Source organism: Brachyhypopomus gauderio, unplaced genomic scaffold (genome assembly GCF_052324685.1).
Source record: "Brachyhypopomus gauderio isolate BG-103 unplaced genomic scaffold, BGAUD_0.2 sc40, whole genome shotgun sequence".
NCBI lineage: Eukaryota > Metazoa > Chordata > Actinopteri > Gymnotiformes > Hypopomidae > Brachyhypopomus > Brachyhypopomus gauderio.
In genome coordinates, this window is record NW_027506868.1 from 1,543,683 (window position 1) to 1,562,701 (window position 19,019).

General features: G+C 44.5%; 1 protein-coding gene across 5 annotated transcripts in view; it reads right to left on the reverse strand.

The window, feature by feature from the left end:
* epha3 (eph receptor A3) overlaps positions 1-19,019 on the reverse strand; it is a 164,248-nt gene that overhangs the window by 76,959 nt on the left and 68,270 nt on the right. For all 5 annotated transcript variants that reach the window (XM_076985452.1, XM_076985451.1, XM_076985448.1 and 2 more), the window contains one exon: positions 3,353-3,508. In XM_076985452.1, the coding sequence (XP_076841567.1) occupies positions 3,353-3,508 (156 nt within the window). The remainder of the gene's footprint in view (positions 1-3,352; positions 3,509-19,019) is intronic.

A 19,019-nucleotide genomic window follows, 5' to 3' on the forward strand; every position in this document is an offset into this window, starting at 1 on the left:
GGATGAGGCAAAAACCCCCTCCGTCCCGCGCCCTCTCGCCTCTGAGGGTAGGCTCATGTGTGGTCGGCGCCACCGCATCTACCCCAGAGGAGGAGTTTGGGGCAGAGGACTCGGAGGAAGAGGACTACCCTCCGCCTGAGGACTCCGTCTCCACGGTGGACTACGGTGGGGGAGGGGATGAGGAAGACTACCCCCCCTTCTATATGCAACGACTCCACCGTCGACTACGGTGGGGAGGTGGAGCAAGAGGAAGAGGTGGAAGCCTACCCTCCGTCGCTATGCGACGCCTCCACCATTGGCTACGGTGAGGAGGAGGAGGAGTCAGAGGAGGAGGACTACCTCCCTCCGCCCGTAGGTCCCTCTCCCACCATCGAGGAAGGCGAGAAAGAGGGGGAGGAGCAAGAGTACGACGAGGAGTATCCTCCGTCGGAGTGCTTCGCTTACCCCGATGACGACGGTGGGGAAGAAGAGGAAAACGGGGATTACCCTCCGTCCGAGTGCTCCTTCACGGAGGAGGAGAGCCCTCCCCCCTCGGAACTGTCCGCAGGGACGGTGAAGAGGAGGAGGAGTCCAGAGGCGGGCTCATCCCACGAGCGCTCCCCAGCCAGCGACATGGACTCTTCCCGGGGTGGCAGCTCGGGGCAGCCCATGAGATGGAGCCGTGGCAGTGAGGAGGAGATGGAAGTAGAGGAAGCCACTCCCACTGTCAGGAGGGAGATCCCTGGGCGAAGAGGGATTCTCGTACGGCCCACCGAGGGGCGGGACTAACCACGCTGCACCTGGCGCGTCGGCCAACCGCGCTGCACCTGGCGCGTCCGCCAGCCGCGCTGCGCCCGGTGGAGGGTTTGCAGCAAGGGCAGGAGGAGCACCGCCCACCGCAGCGCCTGCAGCACCAGTGGCTCCCGGTCTCTCTCCCCTAATCGCCCTCCTCCTGGCGCGCAGCCTGGCGCCACTGTCATGTGTGTCTGTCCCAGTGTTCGTGAGTTTGCCCATATGTGTACCAAACCCCTTCTTCCCTCTTGTTCCTCTGTGCGTGAATGTACCTGTGTGTGTATTCGTGTCTGTTCCATTGTGTTTGTCTAACGTCTTTTCCCCTGTATTCCCAGGGAGGGTGTTCTAGGCGGTCCGTGGCGGACGCTTCCCCGAGGGCGGTCACCTCCCAGACGCAGGACTGAGCGCGTCGGATCCGCCCATCGCCGTGGGTTCGGGGCACTCGGTCCTGTTGGCACCCCGGGACGGGTAGTGCCCTTGGAGGGGGCGTCTGTCACGTTGAGGACCCCGGCCCCTCCCTTTTGGGCGTGTGTATACGTTGTCCACATGCTTTGTCTGCGTCAGTGAACTCCGTGGTGATGGCTATGTCGTGTGAATAATGTGTCTCACCTGTGAATCGTCTCGTAATCACGTGGGGCTAATGTGGTCTGTCTATTTAATGTGCGCTCGCGCAGTGTCCTGTGCTCGTCGTTGTCTATGTCTACACGTGGCTGTGTGTGTTTACTGTTCAACGTGCGCTATTGCGCAATATCAGTGTAATAAAGCGTGACGTCTGTCGCGAAAAAACGGATTCTGTGTCTCGTCCATCTGTCGTCGCCCAGCGTCACAATAAGAGCTTCCTTTGCACTTTCCTTTTGAAATATAAATAAGACACAATTCAAAACTAAGAAGATTTATATTTTACAAGACAGCAGTAAAAACATGCTCAAGTTCCTCTGTAGAACAGCATGAAGGGAACTCATTTTCAGTATAACAAATACACAAAACGTGATTCAGTTAATAGAAGCAAAGCCATAGACACCATCCTGTCTACTCAGAGACTGTAGGAAAAAGAGGGAACATGTGGAAGGTTAACATCTTTGCCAGAGTGTGGCATCCTTTGGTCCAGACTTATAATAGAAATTGCAGCATGTTAATGTTAAGGGACTGGCCAGCCTGCTAGTGGAGGAAGCATGGTGTGCTAAAGTGAGCTATCCATTACTCATATACACAGCCCCTGTAGGACAAAGAGCTCTGCTGCACACACTAAGGCATGACTGCTGTATTCAGGTCCACTACAGGATAAAAAATCCCACCACAACAGTGAGACCATGCTGCAGTCTTGGCCCTTGGCTGTCAGAGGAGGACATATTGTGTTTTTCCCTGGTATTACAGATAAATTTTCCAAATAGCTGTTAGCTTCTTGTGTTTATGCTATTGCATAGACATCGTTATATGATCATAAAAAGGAAACAGACAGAAATGTACAGGACTACGGACTACTTATATATTTTTAAAAGCAGGGTCAAATACGAGTACCTCTGAAAGGTCTGAGTGTGATTCAAATCAGGATCTTGCTTTATGGGATCTAACATATACTTTAACATTATACAGTGATCATTTATGAACAAATAAAAAGTATGATGTGGAATATAGAGGCATATCAAACACAACTAGAAGGTTTAAATCATGACCATAATTAATATAGATAAAATCATAGAAGGCCCTGCTTTAATTACTGGGTCAATTCTCAAAGCCAACCTAAAAGCTTATTATGTCCTAGTTAGGGTAGCGTTCATGCATCTTGGGGGATTCTGTATAGATAAAGTTCTCTGCCCAAGGGTTGAATGAATGATGAGGGCTTAAACCTGCTGTGTCAGCACCGCTCTTATTCCCCATTTCTCCTCAGCAGCATAACTGTGTAAAGTAATACAATTTTGACTCTACCTATCAAAGTCTGAAACACCAAAAACTGGCTTTTGGCTCAGAATTGCTTTATGTCAGAGCTGTGACATGTTAGCATAGCATGACCCAATATCCTAACTAGTTTGGATCACACATAAAACATATTTCATGGCCACAAAGTTCATCAGAGTTCTTACCATAGTTTTACGTGATTTGCATTAACACTGATACCAAAGTTCTAATTCATGAAAAGCATGTTTTGGATGTGCTTGGCAGAGGCTGTGTGCATCTGTGTACCATCTGCATCGTAATTTCTACAAGAAAATGGGTTTACTCACTCCATAGCACTGGCCCTGGGAGACCCACGGGTTACAACAGTTAAAAAATAAAGAAAGCAGTTCCACAGCATGCTGTCTGGACAAAGTAGAGGAGGATCAGAAGCTTCATCAGTCAGAGGCTACATAAATTAATAAATCCCAGAACACACAACATAAACCACAACACTTTAGTAACTTTATAGTCACTGCAGGACTGTGCTTGAAGTGACGTAAAACGTATCTGTAGAATTACAAAGAACATGACACAGACTGCTGTAAATGACGATTTAGCCTACACACTTCAAATGTGTTGTGGTGCTCTTCAAGCTAGTTGATGGGTGAGAAACATTGGACTGTGGCTGTAAGCCATGAATACCTACGTGTGCAGGCTACTGAGACTGGGTCTCCTTCTGAGCGGAAGTAGTTCTTCTCACAGCTGCAGTGCACAGTGCCCTCCTGGTGCGTGTAGCTGTGCGGGGGGCATTTGGAACACTTGGCATTTCCAGGCAATGCCTTATAAAATCCAGTCTGGCAGGCTGTGGAGACATGCAGGAGTGTGAGACAAACAAACTTTTTATCAAACAGAGTCATCCATTAGTTCATTACCATGCTGTCACCTTTAATGGACTAAATCATTTCACAAGGCTATGTCCATAAGAGAATACACTGGGAAGATGCTTTGTTATTTGAATTAAATCCATCCACAGCACAGCACAGAGCACAGAGCTCGCCTGAAGCATAGAGATCACCCGATACACAGAGATTACCAAAAGCACAGAGATCACCCAAATGTCTGATCTGAAGAAGAGAACCCTGTGTAGCAGAGGTTTGTGCCTTTAAGAAGGTCGGCGAAGGGGGAGGAAGTACTAAATCAAAGCCAAGTGATAAAATACATTTAAAAATGATTCACTTGTCTTTTCCATTAGCGACATGTCCACAGGATGTTGCATGAATTATGCAAATGTACCATAATGAAAAAAAGCTCTCTTTAAATATCTCTGGTATTAAATTGTACTCAGCAACTAATTTGCTTCTATTCATGAGAATCCCATTCCATTACTCATAATAAGGGGGAAGAATTCATGGCAAGGCAGCTAATTACAGGGACTCACAACAGTCTGCACTCCACTCATCTCTTTCACAGGTTCAATACCTGGCACTTTATACAGTCAGTGAAGTCAGCAACAGCTTTTTTCTTTTACCAATTCAGTTGCTCTATACGCACAGACATCGTGCAGTTTACATTCCTCTCTGATGTTGACTTCAGCAGAGTGACAGTAATGCCATTAGATTACATTGCTCTGGGGATACAGTGAGAGGCCATCCAAACAGAGCACACATACCTCATGGTTAAGGTATGCTGTCAACACCAGACCTGCACTGGTCATTACCAACTCTGATTCATAGTTCTCCACTTCTTGCCCACTGAGGAGCACCTGAAGTGCCTCCTGAGTGGTTGTGCCGCACACAGTGGCCCAGGGAGGTGGAGGCCATGTGATAGATGAGAAATCAGGTTTACATTAACCTGCTACTCCTCAGAGGTTCCCAAGCCAGGCTGACAAAAATCAGTAGCATCTATTAGCTTAAACGATGGAAAATCAAAATGATATGGTGTTTCCTTGGCAAATCAGCAAAGGCTGAATCCCAGATGACATAAACACACAGGCTCCATAGTCAGGAGATGTTTCACTGTTGGGGAGTAGACTTGTGATAATAACATATATGACGGTGAAAGTATGCTTGGCATTGACTGTTTTCCAGGAGACATCTTGCAAAGTACTCATTATTTGGGAAAAACACTGAGATCAATTTAATTAAATCCTAAGTATTTCTACACAGAGAAACAATTAGGTTATATTTTGGGGCCATGGAGTAATTGGGAAGTAAGGTTGTGCTCTTCAGCTGTGCCTGGACAGGCAGTCATTCCAGCTGATGTTGCCCTTTCATCTCTCACAGCCTTTATTTGTGTTCTAGATATGCTATGAATGACAGAGGCCTCCCTCCATTTTCTGTACATCACACATACTTCTCAGCCATTCCAGTGATCTCTGTTTAAGATTGTGTGAAGTAGCATAAGCGAGTGTGTCTCTAATGAGTTGTATCAGGCAGGAAGCAAGGTGTCCATCAGTAAGATAGAGCAAATGACAGAGAGATATAGATAGGGTGAGAGAGGGAAAGAGTGAGAAAGACAGGAGAAGAGAGAGTAAGACAGAGCAGGTGTGGGGGGGAGAAAAGGAAGAAAGGCAGACATTTGGTGCTATTATTGATAGCATGTGTGCTGTGAAGAGACAACAGCACTGACTCCGAGGCTAACAGCCATGGGGAGGGAGGGGGCAGCGGAGGAGTCACACAGGTGATTTCTCATTTCAGCCTTTCCCAGTATGCTCTGCACACACACTCAGTTTCAGCAGAGACTCCCACATTCCCGCAGGACTGGTGCTTAATCAGGATATGACAAGTGATCTTATTATTCTGTCAGTTTTTCCTTTTTTATCTTCAAGGTGTTTCGTGGTTGAGCAGAAAAGGACCACCGGGACTCAGTAGTGCAATTAATAGTAGCATACACTATTATTGCATATACTGATTATTATATCTCATGTCAATTTCTTGTTTGCAATTAAATTTATTGCATTGTAATATATACTTGTACTGGTTGCATAATGTTAATACACCTTGAAACTTTGCAACAAAAACAGAAAAACTCCACTGTTATTGTCATCTGCTGATGTGACAGAGACACCTCCCAGAAGACTCCACTCAACAGTACCAGATCGATCAATAAAAGTGTAGCACGCACAGCCCCCAGTGCTGCTGCATCTGCTTACTGTAGCAGCATGGAGCAGCCTGACAGGCTACAGGGTACACACACTCTCATTCAGTGGCTTCTGTTCAGACTAATTGCCTGTGAAACCGAATCCGACTGTCTGTCTCTGAAGAGAGCTGAAGAGGGCTGGCTTCTCAATGCACTTCCTCTGGGGACCAGAGAACAAAGGCCAGGTCAGAATTATACTCTAAGCTGTGCCCAGTGCAAATGTCTGCCATATAATACAGGAGAAAAGCTGTTTCTGCTCAGCAAGGCACAAAATGAGAAATCAGGGCATTCAAATCAATATGTTCCAGTCATAAAATACCTTCATCTATAATTAAAGTGTCGACTGATTGTCTCCTCCCTGTAAACGAGGATTGTGCGGATATTTTTGTCTTCGATATTTGGAGGGGTAAGAAAATTAAAAAAAAGATACAACTAGAAATTTCTGGGATTTTATTGTCAATTTGTAGAGGATATTTTATGAAGGTCACTGCTAGATACTGTGCCTTGATTGTGTGTATGCTAATGTAATGGGAAAAGCATTTAATCTAATTAAAACATGCTTATAGCTTTTATCTCTTGCACTAATCACATAACAACAAGACACCTCCAGAGCTCTCTGGTCATGTGACTTCTGACCCCAATGCCTGCTAGCCAGTGCCACAGAGAATGTATGCTTTGTCTTTTAACACATGCAAACTGCACACCACATTCTTGCTTTGAACAGTGAGTGTCACTGGGAGTTTTGGAATAAAGTTTTATGGTTCTTGAGAAAATAAGTAGACATCTTGTAAACAAGCCAATAATACAAGAGGGATTCTAAAGGAGAAACAAGCTGAGCAGCAGAAATACAAACAACTGCACAGAAGACTCACATAGCCATGAACTAACATACCACACACACAAATATGCAAAAACAAACACACACACACACACACACATCACAGATCTGAATGCTTAGCCTTGCATTCACATGAGCTATCTCCCACTGAGTGGTCCATTTGTAACCACAGGCACTTAGGAGTGCCCAGCTGTAGCGCAGGGAGAGGGCTGAAATGTGATCAGAGCTCCTCAGTGAGTCTCTGTTTGTCCTGGAGCCTGTACAATGGCACTCTCACAGGAGAATGAGGCTGCCTCACCCTGAGTAAATACACACTGCCTTGTAAACAACTCCAATGACACCCCCAGATCAGTAAAACACCTCCTTCCCCTTAACAGGGGCCTTTTTTGAATGGAAAACTTTTTTCACCTTGGAACAAAAAGAGTGTACCTAAAAAGACCAACAAACCCAAAATAATTTGACCCTGTATGGCAGTTTGACTATGTTGCTTCAAAAACCCTAACAGGGAGAAACAATACTTTTTACAGGACTCAATTCCAAGAGCAATGAAAAGAAACTGAAAACCCTTGGTTGCATGATAGAGCGGAATAGTGGAGCACTCCTGGAGAACGCGAGGTCAGTGAGGTTCCCTCTGCTTCTGCCCTGCCAGCAGGAAACAGCGTGTAGCCCAGAGTGTTCACTAAACAAATGATTTCCTGGATCCAGAGTAAGTCCCTCCCCTTCAATTTCACAAGGTCAGGGGGCACTTTTACCCCCAGCGCTCCACTCCTCCCTCTTCTCTCCCTCCTCTCCTTTCTTCTCCTCTGCTCTCCCTACCCAGCTCTGAGGATAATTAAATTTGATCATGTGTCCTGCGGGACAACCATTCTTCCGTGTTAAGAACAGGAGGGAGTGACCAAGCCAGATCGAGGGCTACCGCAGCGGTGATGGGTATTAGCATAGTTATGTGTGCCACACTTCAGGGACTGCTTACACTTCCAAACACACATTTCTTTCCTGCGTTGTCCTGCACACCACAATGCCACAGTGCAGCTGCTGAGCCTGCGCCTTCCTGACTGGCCCCTCATCAGGCTTCTTTTTCATTGAAATCAAGCACAGATCTCAGCGTTTAATTAGACTGTGCCGAGCACACAGTGCCAAGTGAATCTCCAAATGTGAAGAGGCTCTTCGATGGCCTCTTGAAGCAATCAAGCTTGCTCTTGAATGCCATTACCTTGTAGTTACCAGCACAAATGTCAATCTGCGTCTGAAGAGGCCACTGAATGAAAGCAATTGCTGCATTGAGCATGAGACACATGCATTTGACCGTTTTCACACGCTCTCACGCTACACTTCCGATATCTCACGCCAAAAAAAAAAATCTAGTTTATTTAGCTCTGATCCATATCTATGATTCGATGAGTTACTAGTTCGCTCTGGCGCCAACCACCGGCAATCAATATATCGCAATATAATACTTAATTTGTGTCCATTTTACGTTGCCCCCCCCCGGCAACAACTTTACACTCGCCACCTCCTCCAGGTTCAAATCTCACTCCAAGCGATCTTCAAAAGTTGGCAACCCTGGCTAACAGAGTGCATGCGTAATATGTTTCTGGGTGTTTTGTTGATGAGCTCTGGCTGAGGTGATTGCATTATGTCAAGAACAACAACAAATATTTTGGCATGTTGCTGGCACTGATGATCATGAAATTCTGTGCTATAACTTTTTACAAATGTCATCATCACCAACCATTAGCCAAACAGCAACTCTGTTAAGAATGAACAACAGTGGTGCCATTGTAACAAAATCATCACACATCAGGTGACTACATTTCTGGAAGTATTTGCTTTTAAAGAACCTTATGAATTGAATGCATGTCTCTGTGGTCTATACTGCTTTTTAAATCTGTCAAAGCAAGTTTAAATGTTTTGCCTGTGCACTAATTGAGATTCAGTAATGACACAAATGTGGGGACATTATGGCAGGTCAGTCAGCGAGAAGTTTTTAATTTAATCATTCTGCAACAAGAGAATATGAAGCACTGCTGCTAAAAATGGATCAAGATGAAACTCAACAGGACAATGATTTACCGCTTTATTAAAAAACTTCCAATTTCCCTTCCACACTGGTACACTGAAGTCACCATGGACAAAAACTTTCTTTCTTTTCTCTCTCTCCTTTTCTATCTCTCTTGTTGTATTGTGACATCTCTGTTAAGCAACATTTCCCATTTACACAATGTCACATCAGTCAGTGGCCTTGACGTGGGATAGATAGACTCAGACACACTCAAATGTAGACAAACAGGCACACATATATATCATCTCACGCAGAATTTAAGTCAGTTAGAACAGTTAGAACACGTATCCAGTTAGAATACGTGCTGAGCAATTTCAAAGGTTGCCTGCATGCACACACCCTGTGTGGCTGTCGGAGAAGGCTGTGTGAGGACTTCTGCTTGGTGTAAGAGCATTCTCAGCTTTACTCTGCTGCTATTCACTATATCAGCCACAGAAATTCCTCTGTTGGCTTACAGGGCACTAGATGCTTGAATGTTTGACAACAGGCCAGAATAGAACACAGTTAAAAATGCTTAGCCTGCCTTGGGTGCCACTATCAGCAGTTAAGGTCGAGAGTGAGTGGTGTGTGTGCAGATCATAGCTCTGTGTTCACAGCTGGCTGTGTGTGTAGACTATATACTAACTAGTCAGGAGCAGCTGGGAGTCCGGCTGGCAACTTTGCTTGGCAACTCAATGCAGGGACTTTGTGAACCACACACACACACACACACACACACACACACACACACACACACACACACACACACACACTCAGGGAGAGGTTCAGTCAGGGAGAGGTTTTTACAGTAGGCTATGTGATAGCTAAAACGGGTGCTACAATCTCTCCCACATTGTGTTCTGCCAAGCTGCTGAATGTGACTGGGTCAAGTCAGTAATTTTGGGACACTATTTTACTGAAATCCCCCGACAGCTTTATAAGCAACCATCATGCCTGCAGCACACCGGCAGATGAGGGGGGTGAGATGGGAAGCAGCCAAGGAAAGAGAAAAAGTCCCTTTGAAACAAATAAGCCTATTAGCATAATTTTCAAAGCCTCTTGGAATGTGAATGTGCCTGTCTGAGCTGGTTCTCCTCCTTGGCTCTATTGGATAGAATGCTTGCCCACAGAAGGCAGCACAATGGGAGCCCTGCTCTGGCCACCACCTAATCCCCTATTGTGGCAGGTTTATGGCCACCCCTTTCTGTGCCACTCCGGTTCCTCCATTTCTTGGGAGGTGCAGGACCACACGGAATCCACTGCTACTGATAAATCTCTCTGGCAGACAAAAGGCAGAGCGGGGTCAGCCAAGGGTTTAGGGATTGTGTCGGTCACATTTAATGTACGCCACCTGTCAGCCGCTGCCATGACTGATAACAGAGGAATTATTTTCACGCAGGTGCTGCACCCAAACACCAACCATAAAAATGTCCTTTTTGAATCCAAATGATCTGCTCCTGGCTATTGTGGTGTTTCTATGGCCAGTCCAAGCATGATAACCAGGCCCAGCGCTGTAGCGGTAGAGGGCAAAGGATACATCAGAGTGGGAATTAATGTCTGCCTTTCTATTGTGGCCCTGTGCAGGAACAATGGCAGATGGCAGCAACATGAGGGCCCCAATAACATAAGGGCCTCCATTACCACAATGATGGAACAAAAAAATTTGGGTGGAGTCGCTGAGTCTCCATCACCATGTCCACGGTGATGCCAAAAGCAAAAGGGATTGTCACGTAGTCATGTCTGGCTCCGCCTCTTCTGTCTGTCTTGCTTTTGTGTTTCTTTGGTTCCGCCTCTTGGTTTCTATGGTTTTCCTTCTGTCACGCTCCTTGTTTATGTCCCTGCCCTCCTAGTTTTGTTTCAGCTGTATACAGTTTAATTCTGTGATTAGTTTGGTTTATATTTCTTGTGTATAGTCAATAGTTTTAGCTCAATGTCGGATGTTCATGAGTTCACTATTCAAATTCTGGCTAAACTATTGTGCGTGGTTAAGTTTCCCCAGTTCCAGGTTTTTTTGATGGTTTCCCTACATAGTGCTATTGTCCACTTTATCTGGTTTTGTCTTGTTGCTTAGTTCTAGTCTGTCTATAATGTTATTAGTCTGTCTTCTCGTGTGTTGTCTTTCGTCTTTCATATTTAGAGTGTACCACTCAAGTGTACACCGTTAGTGTTCCACAATTTGCTCTGTCTTCATGTTTTAGTTTAATCTCCGTGTCTGTATTGTTCAGTTTGATATGCCTCGCCGTCACCTTGCCCTCTGTGTCGGCGCGGCTAGGCTATTTGAAACCACTTACGCCACAGTTAATCTACTTAGCACTTGTGTCCACCTCCTAGCTCCGATCCGTTACAGATTGACCTACCAAACCTGGCCACAGCAAGAAAGCAGGTTGGTAGATAATCTCCTATAGACCTTGGATCCACCAAGGCACAATGGGATTATTGGCAATTGCATCTTGCAGTAGATGCTACTGGTAGACCTCTTGCACTTCCCTCATGAGTAGCATGCCCTAGCAAATACTCTGGCAAAGAGACTGACGCAAACGGCTTTATTTTAAAATACAGATTCTATTTTCAGTCTTTGATTTGACATTCTCCACCTGAGAATATTCTGATACTGTTTAAACGATAACTGCCAAAGACTTTGGAATGGGACTTTGGGTCACACTGCCGTCTCTGCAGCTGCAGCACCCCATGATGCCCTCTCCATGGCTGCAGCTGTTCTTGTGACCCAGAAGAGTCTCCGCCTGTTCCAGCGACCCGGAAGGGGTCTTCATCTCCTGTTTCCCAGCCCATCAGTGGCTTGTTCCAGTCCCTGAGGCCTGCCAGCATCCTGCTCCTGCTCCCGCAGCCCGTCAGTGTCCTGCTCCAAACAACATGACCTTCGTGTCATGGCTAGGCTATTTGAAACCACTAATGCCACAGTTAATAAAACCCACTCTACTCAGCACGTGTGTCCGCCTCCTAGCTCCAATCCGTTACAGGGATGGTGAAAAAGGGATGGGAACAAGGGAGTCTCATCGCTCACGGAAGATAGCACAGTCACTTTCAGTGTCGACTTGCTTTCGCGATGAGACCCCTGGTAAGCGCTATGTGTCTGCCCAACTTGAACTATGAACTACTGCGGTTCCCTCCTGTTTTCCTGTACTGCCCACTTGTGGGCCTGGACTTAATGTGTTTGTTCCCCCTACGTTTCACATCCCGTTTCTCCCAGTCCTGTCCCTCCGGTCTGTCCTGTGATGTCCTGTCCCGTGTCCGCTGTCCCTGTCCCTTGCCGTGCCCCATGGTTCCCTGTCTTGTCCTAATGCCTTGTTTCCCTTGGTCTGTCTTCTGTTTTGTCAGCCCTTGCATGTCCCGGAGTGGCACACTTTGAGGGGGTTACTGACACGTAGCCCCCCCCCCCCCTCTAGCTGTCATTCCGGTCCCCTGTTCCATGTGCCTGTGTTTTTCCTTGACTGTTGATCCTGCCTTGTTATCTGTCGTCATGGTTTCCCTCTGTCAATCACACCCATGTCGCCAGTGTTTCCACCTGTGTCTTGTTAGTTTTGTGCATTTATAGTCCCTGTGTTTCCTTAGTCCTTTAACGGTAATAAATCTCACTCTCCTCAGTGTTTGTGTCCGCCTCCTCGCTCAGCAACGCACAATCCGTTACACCTCACTGGTTTTCAATTAGCTTCTCACATTGTCTGTGTGTTTGCATGTGTGTACTATGAACAAAGGTCTGCAAGAATGACTAGTCTAAGTCAGTTGGAAGTGTTTTCCTTACATGAATGCTGAAATAGGTCAACAACACTTCAAAGTAACAACACTGGAGATGGCTCATTTCCCTACCACCTACACCTGCTCTTTTCATACATCACACCACACAATTATATCAATACTGATACCACATACATTCATAATAACATACATTTAAACATACATTTGTGTGTGTGTGTGTGTGTGTGTGTGTGTGTGTGTGTGGGTGTGTGTGTGTGTGTGCACACATCAGTATTGACACTTGTAGAGGCAAACCCTTTAGTTCATGTGAAGCAATCCTGATTACTCATGCTTCACACTAAACTGTCACCCCCACTAATCCTCTGCTTTCCCCCAAAAAAGCTTTTTTTTAAAGAGACAGTACCCATTTATATTGAGACTGCAGTACCACACACTAAACTAACATATACAAAAACTAAATTATGTATACTAGTTCTAACCTAATGATACACAAACTGAAAAGTGTCTTGTTCAATAAGAACATCTTAAACCAATAACCACGTAAAGCTAATTACTGGTAAATAAAATAAACATACAGCTTTGATCATATTTAGTACTTGGCCCTACACACCTGGCCCCTAATTGAATTATATTAATAGAAACAATTATTCTACATAACATGAATCCCTGCAGAATCATTAAAGTCCTTAAAGCACCTTAGGAGTGCAGTCTTTACAATGGCTTGCTCAGGTCTCTGAAGCTCTTCCACTGTTAGAATTTTCTTGACAAGCTTTCTTCTGAAGCTTGACATTTCTCCATCTCCGTCTGTGAATGACACTGGCTTAATTCCTTTCTCCATTTAGATAACTTCAGTAATATGTTCTTTATTCTGAGAAGCCATGCTGTTGCCTTTTTGAGATGTAGCCGTGAGGAGAAGTGCTCAATGAGCTGCTTCAGTGTGTCTCTTGATTCTTCAGCTGCAACAGCATTGACCATTACAGTTTTCTTTATCTCAGGGTCTGTTGCTGCTCATCCAGGGGAACAGACATATCTTGCCATTTGTTTGCTGGCTTTGTGAGGAAGTCTGGCCCACTAATCCAGGCTTTGTTCTGCATAAATGCATCAACATCTTGTCCCCTTGATGCATAATCTGCAGGATTTTGTTGAGAGCAGGTGTATTTCCATTGAGAGACTGCAGAAGTCTCTATAATGGCCACCTCTCTGTTGGTCAAAAAGGTGCAAAATCTTGTAGTCTCATTGGCAATATACTTCAGTACAGCTGTGCTGTCTGTCCAAAAAACAGAGTCCCCTAGAAGATGAATTTACCTTCTTAACATGCAATCCACATGTGCTGCTAAGGTTTCCGCAGTCAGTTCCAGTCGCGGAACTGTAGTGGATGGTAGTGGGCTTGAGAAGGGCTACCCTAGCCTTTCCTAGAACAAATTATTCTGTGATTATTCTGTTGGACGAGATATGTGACTGTGCCATAGCCAACTTCGCTGGCATCTAAGAAATGATGCAGATGAGCAGAAACAGGATCAGGCTTAAAGCATTGATCTAGTCCAAACCCACAGAGATGCGGTAAATCCTCTACCCACCGAAACCACAGCTGGGCAAGGTAATCTGGCACAAAATCATCCCAGCTGATTTTGGCTCAATTCTTGCTAGATATTATTCACAGGCTGTTGCTAAGATCCCCAGAGGATCGTATACTGAACTCACTATGGACAGAATGCCTCTTCTGGTAAGCAGCCTATTTTGGATGACAACTCTGAACTTGAAGGAGTCAGACTGTACACATCATTGGACTCCTAATGCTTTTTCTATGGGAAATGTATTGTGGTCCAGATCAAGATCTTTAATGCCATGTGCATTTTCTTCATCTGGAATCTCAGACAACACTTCTGTGTTGTTGCTGATCCATTTTGTTAGCCTGAAGCCTCCAGTTTGACAGATTTGACAGTTTGGAGATGCAACAAATTGTAGACAATCATCAATGTAGAAATTGTGCGACACTGTGTTCACAAAAGATGCATCAAACGTGTCTGTTGTCCTCTGCACATCGCCTCAGAGCATAGATAGCACAACTAGGTACTGAAGTAGCACCAAACAAGTGCAGCTCCATCCTGTAGTCTTCCAGGTTCTGACTCACCACCATTAGTCCACCACAAGAATCTGAGGAAGTCGGCATCATCCACAGGAACCTTTACCTGGTGGAACATGGCTTCCACGTCAGCCATTATTGCCAGAGGCTCTTGAAGGAATCTAGTTACAACTCCAATCAAGGTATTGCTCAGGTTGGGCCCTTGGGGAAGTTGATCATTTAATGAGGTTCCTTGATATGATGCTCTGCAATCAAACTCCACATGGATTTTGTTTTTTTGGGATGGTACACTCCATGATGTGGAATGTACCACACCCTTCCATCACTGCGTTTGAGGTCTTTCTCGGGAACATTCACTGCATATCTTTAAAAATCATATCATTTATGAATGTACAGTAATGTAGTCCGCTTGAAATTGAGTGGTTTTGAGTAGCTTCTTCAAATTTAATACATGCTGTTCAGCAATGGGACGATTGTTGGGCATTTTAACCTCCTTGTTCATTAACTAGTTCAAACCTAATAATACACAAACTGAAAAGTGTCTTGTTCAATAAGAACATTTTAAACCAATAACCACGTAAAGCTAATTACTGGTAAATAAACATACATTGATCATATTTAGTACTAGGTTCTACAACATTAGAAGCTAGTACTGTACTGTAGTACAGGGGTGCCCACAAGTTTTCAGCTTGCGAGCTACTTATAAGATGACCAAGTCAGAAAGATCTACCGGGGGGTTGGGGGTTGTGTGGTGGCGAACGAAATTTGTTGAGCGGGGGGGGGGGGGGGGGGGGGGGAGACGTAATTTGTTGAGCGGATTGCAGATTGGCTACCATGAATGTCAATCAAAATACAACTGTCAGTGCAGATGGGCGATTCATCTACTACTTTTTAATGTCACCCGATCTATGCACATTCCTTTGCGATCGACCGACACTTCCTTCGCAATCGACGTAATCAGCACCCCTGCTGTAGTACTATCAAATACTATACAACTATAAACCCAAATTGAATAGGCCTGCTACTTGGAAGTAATATGCATTTCCACACATCATTATGTGCTATTTATACATGCTTCATTATAAGTAAATTCACTCAGATCTAGTTATACACATTTTGGTTAATGTAAGCTTTTATTAATCCATGCTGTTATGTTGGGTGATGAAATACAACATTTCTAACTTGTTTGCCCAGCTGGCTGCCTGTTTTGTTCAATTATTTCAAGGGACCTAAAGTGATGCTTCACTACAAGGAGTGTTTAGATTTCCTAGAGGCTAATTTCAAGACCATAGCTTTCTCTTGCAACCATATGGCCTGTTGTGTTCACCTTACCTCACTTTCACATCTGAAACAGTTAAGATAATTAGATATACAAATTGAATCTCCAATCTGCAGAAGCAAAAGCGATTATCTTTCCAGCAACTATTTTATTTATCCCCCCCCCCCCCAAAAATAAAAAAAATTGAAATGCATCTGGAAGAACAATATCTGGAATATTTGGAGAAGAAAATATTTTTACTTATCAAGTAATAATAGTTAATTATTAAACAATTACTGTAATAATTGGAGCTATATGTAAAAAAATTACGTTATGACACATTTGCTGTAATCAGCACTCCAGTGAGTTTAACATCCTAACTTGTTCATTGTAATGTTAATGAACTGACCCTAATGAAGCTGTAAATATGTAGATCTCATGAGAGGAATGCTGATTGCCTATGTATAAAATATCCCTGGAAAAGATCAGCTTGGTCAGCGAATAAAGACTCTGAGCATAGTTATGAAGTGGGGTGACATCAGTAGCAAACCGTGGGCCCACTCCCATCCCCCTTCCGAAAAAAATAGTTTCCTTTCTTAATTAACTGATTGCAATAAATAAAATAAAATAAACTGAGATGACAGTACAAATTACAAAAATGTAATAAGCAATAACATCTGTACTAGATAACTTCTTAAGCAAAATAAGGTTCCAAACAAAATAAGGTTCCACAGCTCCATTCCTCGGGAGCGGAATATGTAAATAACGTGCACGAGGGCATCAAAGGAATGAATCGAAGCTAGCTAGCGGTGGTACGCTAACGACAGCTAGCGTCACCACAGTGGGCGGAAAATATCATACAGTTAAGCCCGCTCACTAAGAGGGAAGATATGATTGGTCAATTTTACTGTCATTTGAAACTGGTATTGCGCTGAATTATAACTGTCAGGCCCTCTGTAAATGAACAGCGGGCCCACCAATCACCAACATTCTGCGGAGGCAGCCCCGTTGACAGGGGGGGACAACCGGGTCTGTTGTCCCGGGCCCCAGGACCAGGGGGGCCCATCAAAGAGCCCAGCAATTAATTTTTTATTTAAAGTCTATAATTTTTAAATAATCTTGAAATCTTTCATTAATATAAAATTCTGTACTCAAAATAAGCTCAATGGCTAAAATATATATGTTTTTTACCTATCTGCATATTTTACATTAAGTGCATACACCCCCACTGAAAAATGGTTTGATCCAGCGACCGTAACCGGCTGGTACCCGCCCAACAGCGGGAAATACAGTTTTGGATAGTTAAATACAGAAATCTGGAGCGCAGAGAAGAAAGGAAAAACATTTACCTGACGAATTTTAAAGTTGCATTGTGTTCCAGGTTTGAAAAGTGCTGGAATTTAGGCTAAAGTACTTGAAAATGCTTGAAATTGTAACTACTTTGTTTCACAACAAATATCTGTCTGACTGAACAGTTCTCTTGTATTACCTTAACAAATACGAGCCTCTTGTAATTGCAGGACGAAACACGAGAGAACGTGAAGAAGTTAATATTGGGCATTTTGAAAATAAACAACCATTAAATAATGTAATAAAAAGCTAATCATTTAGAGTATATGTATAAATATTTAACTTAATTAAGTTTAACGTGCTGGAAAATATTGAAATGGACCTTTAAAGTGACGTACAAGTGCTTTAGTTCCACCTTATAAAGGTGTATGAACCCTGCAAACATGACTGTTCATTGCGCTGAAGCGCGGCGCGCGCAAAGTTTCAAAGTTTCGAAGTCGAGAGGTGCACGAAGTTTCAAAGTTTCGAATCGACAGCACGTGAGGCCCTCGCGCACGGGTGGAGCCACTGCGATTACGTCATTTTTGCCTCGCGAACCCTCGCAGCTCGCGACAAGTATAAACCAGTCAGCTGTCAGAAACAGCTTTGATGTGTGGCTATATTATATACTATATGACCTAACTCAAGGATTGTCTACTACAGAGAAAATTCAAATGACGTGCATGCGGGGGGCACATGAAACTTTCTTGTCTCGGGCCCCAGCAAGACTGTCAACGGGCCTGTGCGGAGGCATCACAGTCCTGATAGGGGGAGACACAGGCTCACAGGCTTCCACTTAACCCCTCATCTTCCAACACAGATTGAATAGACACAGGTGAATAATTTATTTGCTTATATTTTTGTAATTGTTTAGATGTCGATTGTCAAACTGTAAGTAGATAAAAAAAAATTGGATAAATTATATATATATTTATGTTTTAAGAATATTTTAGGCCCTCTGAGAGGGCGTAGAGGGCCCTGACGGTTCCCCACTGGGTGACATGCCCACTGTAACAGGGACTGCTAAAGTGGTATTTAGATTGCTGTAGCAGGTGCCTCTATGCTAGCCTGGGCAGAGGGGCTCTGCAAATCAATCTCGCATGTCGTACCACTCGGCAGGGTGTCCGCACATTTTTTAAGGCCCCTATCCATCTCCATGCAAGGGAGAGTCTGCACTCCGGGGGCAGACCAGCTCGCTCAGGGACAACACCATCCAGGCTGGGCATGTAGTCCCATGCTGCAATAAATCAGAAGCTCTGAGTTCAGAGCTGCACAGCAGGGCTGTCAGGGTCGGTGGAGACACGGCACCACAGGTGATCACTCAGACACCAGCACAGCCACGCCACACATCAACGGTCTCCTCTTACCTAGACACTGGCAGCTGCTCCGATTCCCTTGGCCTCTCCCTCACACACAAAAATATACAAACACACCAATTATTCTCTGATACACCCACAATTCCATTTGCTAACATTGTGACAAAAAATGTCCTCCTGTATATCTTCTAAGCCACAGATCTGATGATGAAACAACAGTGAGGCTGAATTTATGAGACTATAATAAAGCTTTTAAAGAAAGAGTTATGCAACAAGGCAGTCATTTACCAGCTGAGGTTGTGCACTCAGATATATGAACAGAGTTGGGTTTCTCCTGCCTTGACCTTCAGATTAAAACACCTAAAAATCTTCTGCATACCATGGGGGCAACCCAGACCTTGGAGGAGTGGAAACAGTGTTCCAGTCCAGCAGCACAGGATCGATCGCTCTCCTGGGCCCCTGACACATGTGGCCTCACCTGGAGATATGCTCTCTGACACACTGGCCTGTGTTTTACACTGTAACTGAGGCTCACAGGCCCAAGCTAAGACACAGACATAATGACGCAACCATGGTGAGGACCACGCAGAACTGTCGATTTTGACATATTTTAAGTTTACATTAAATAAAAAGTGTTTATGAGAACAGAGATTAAA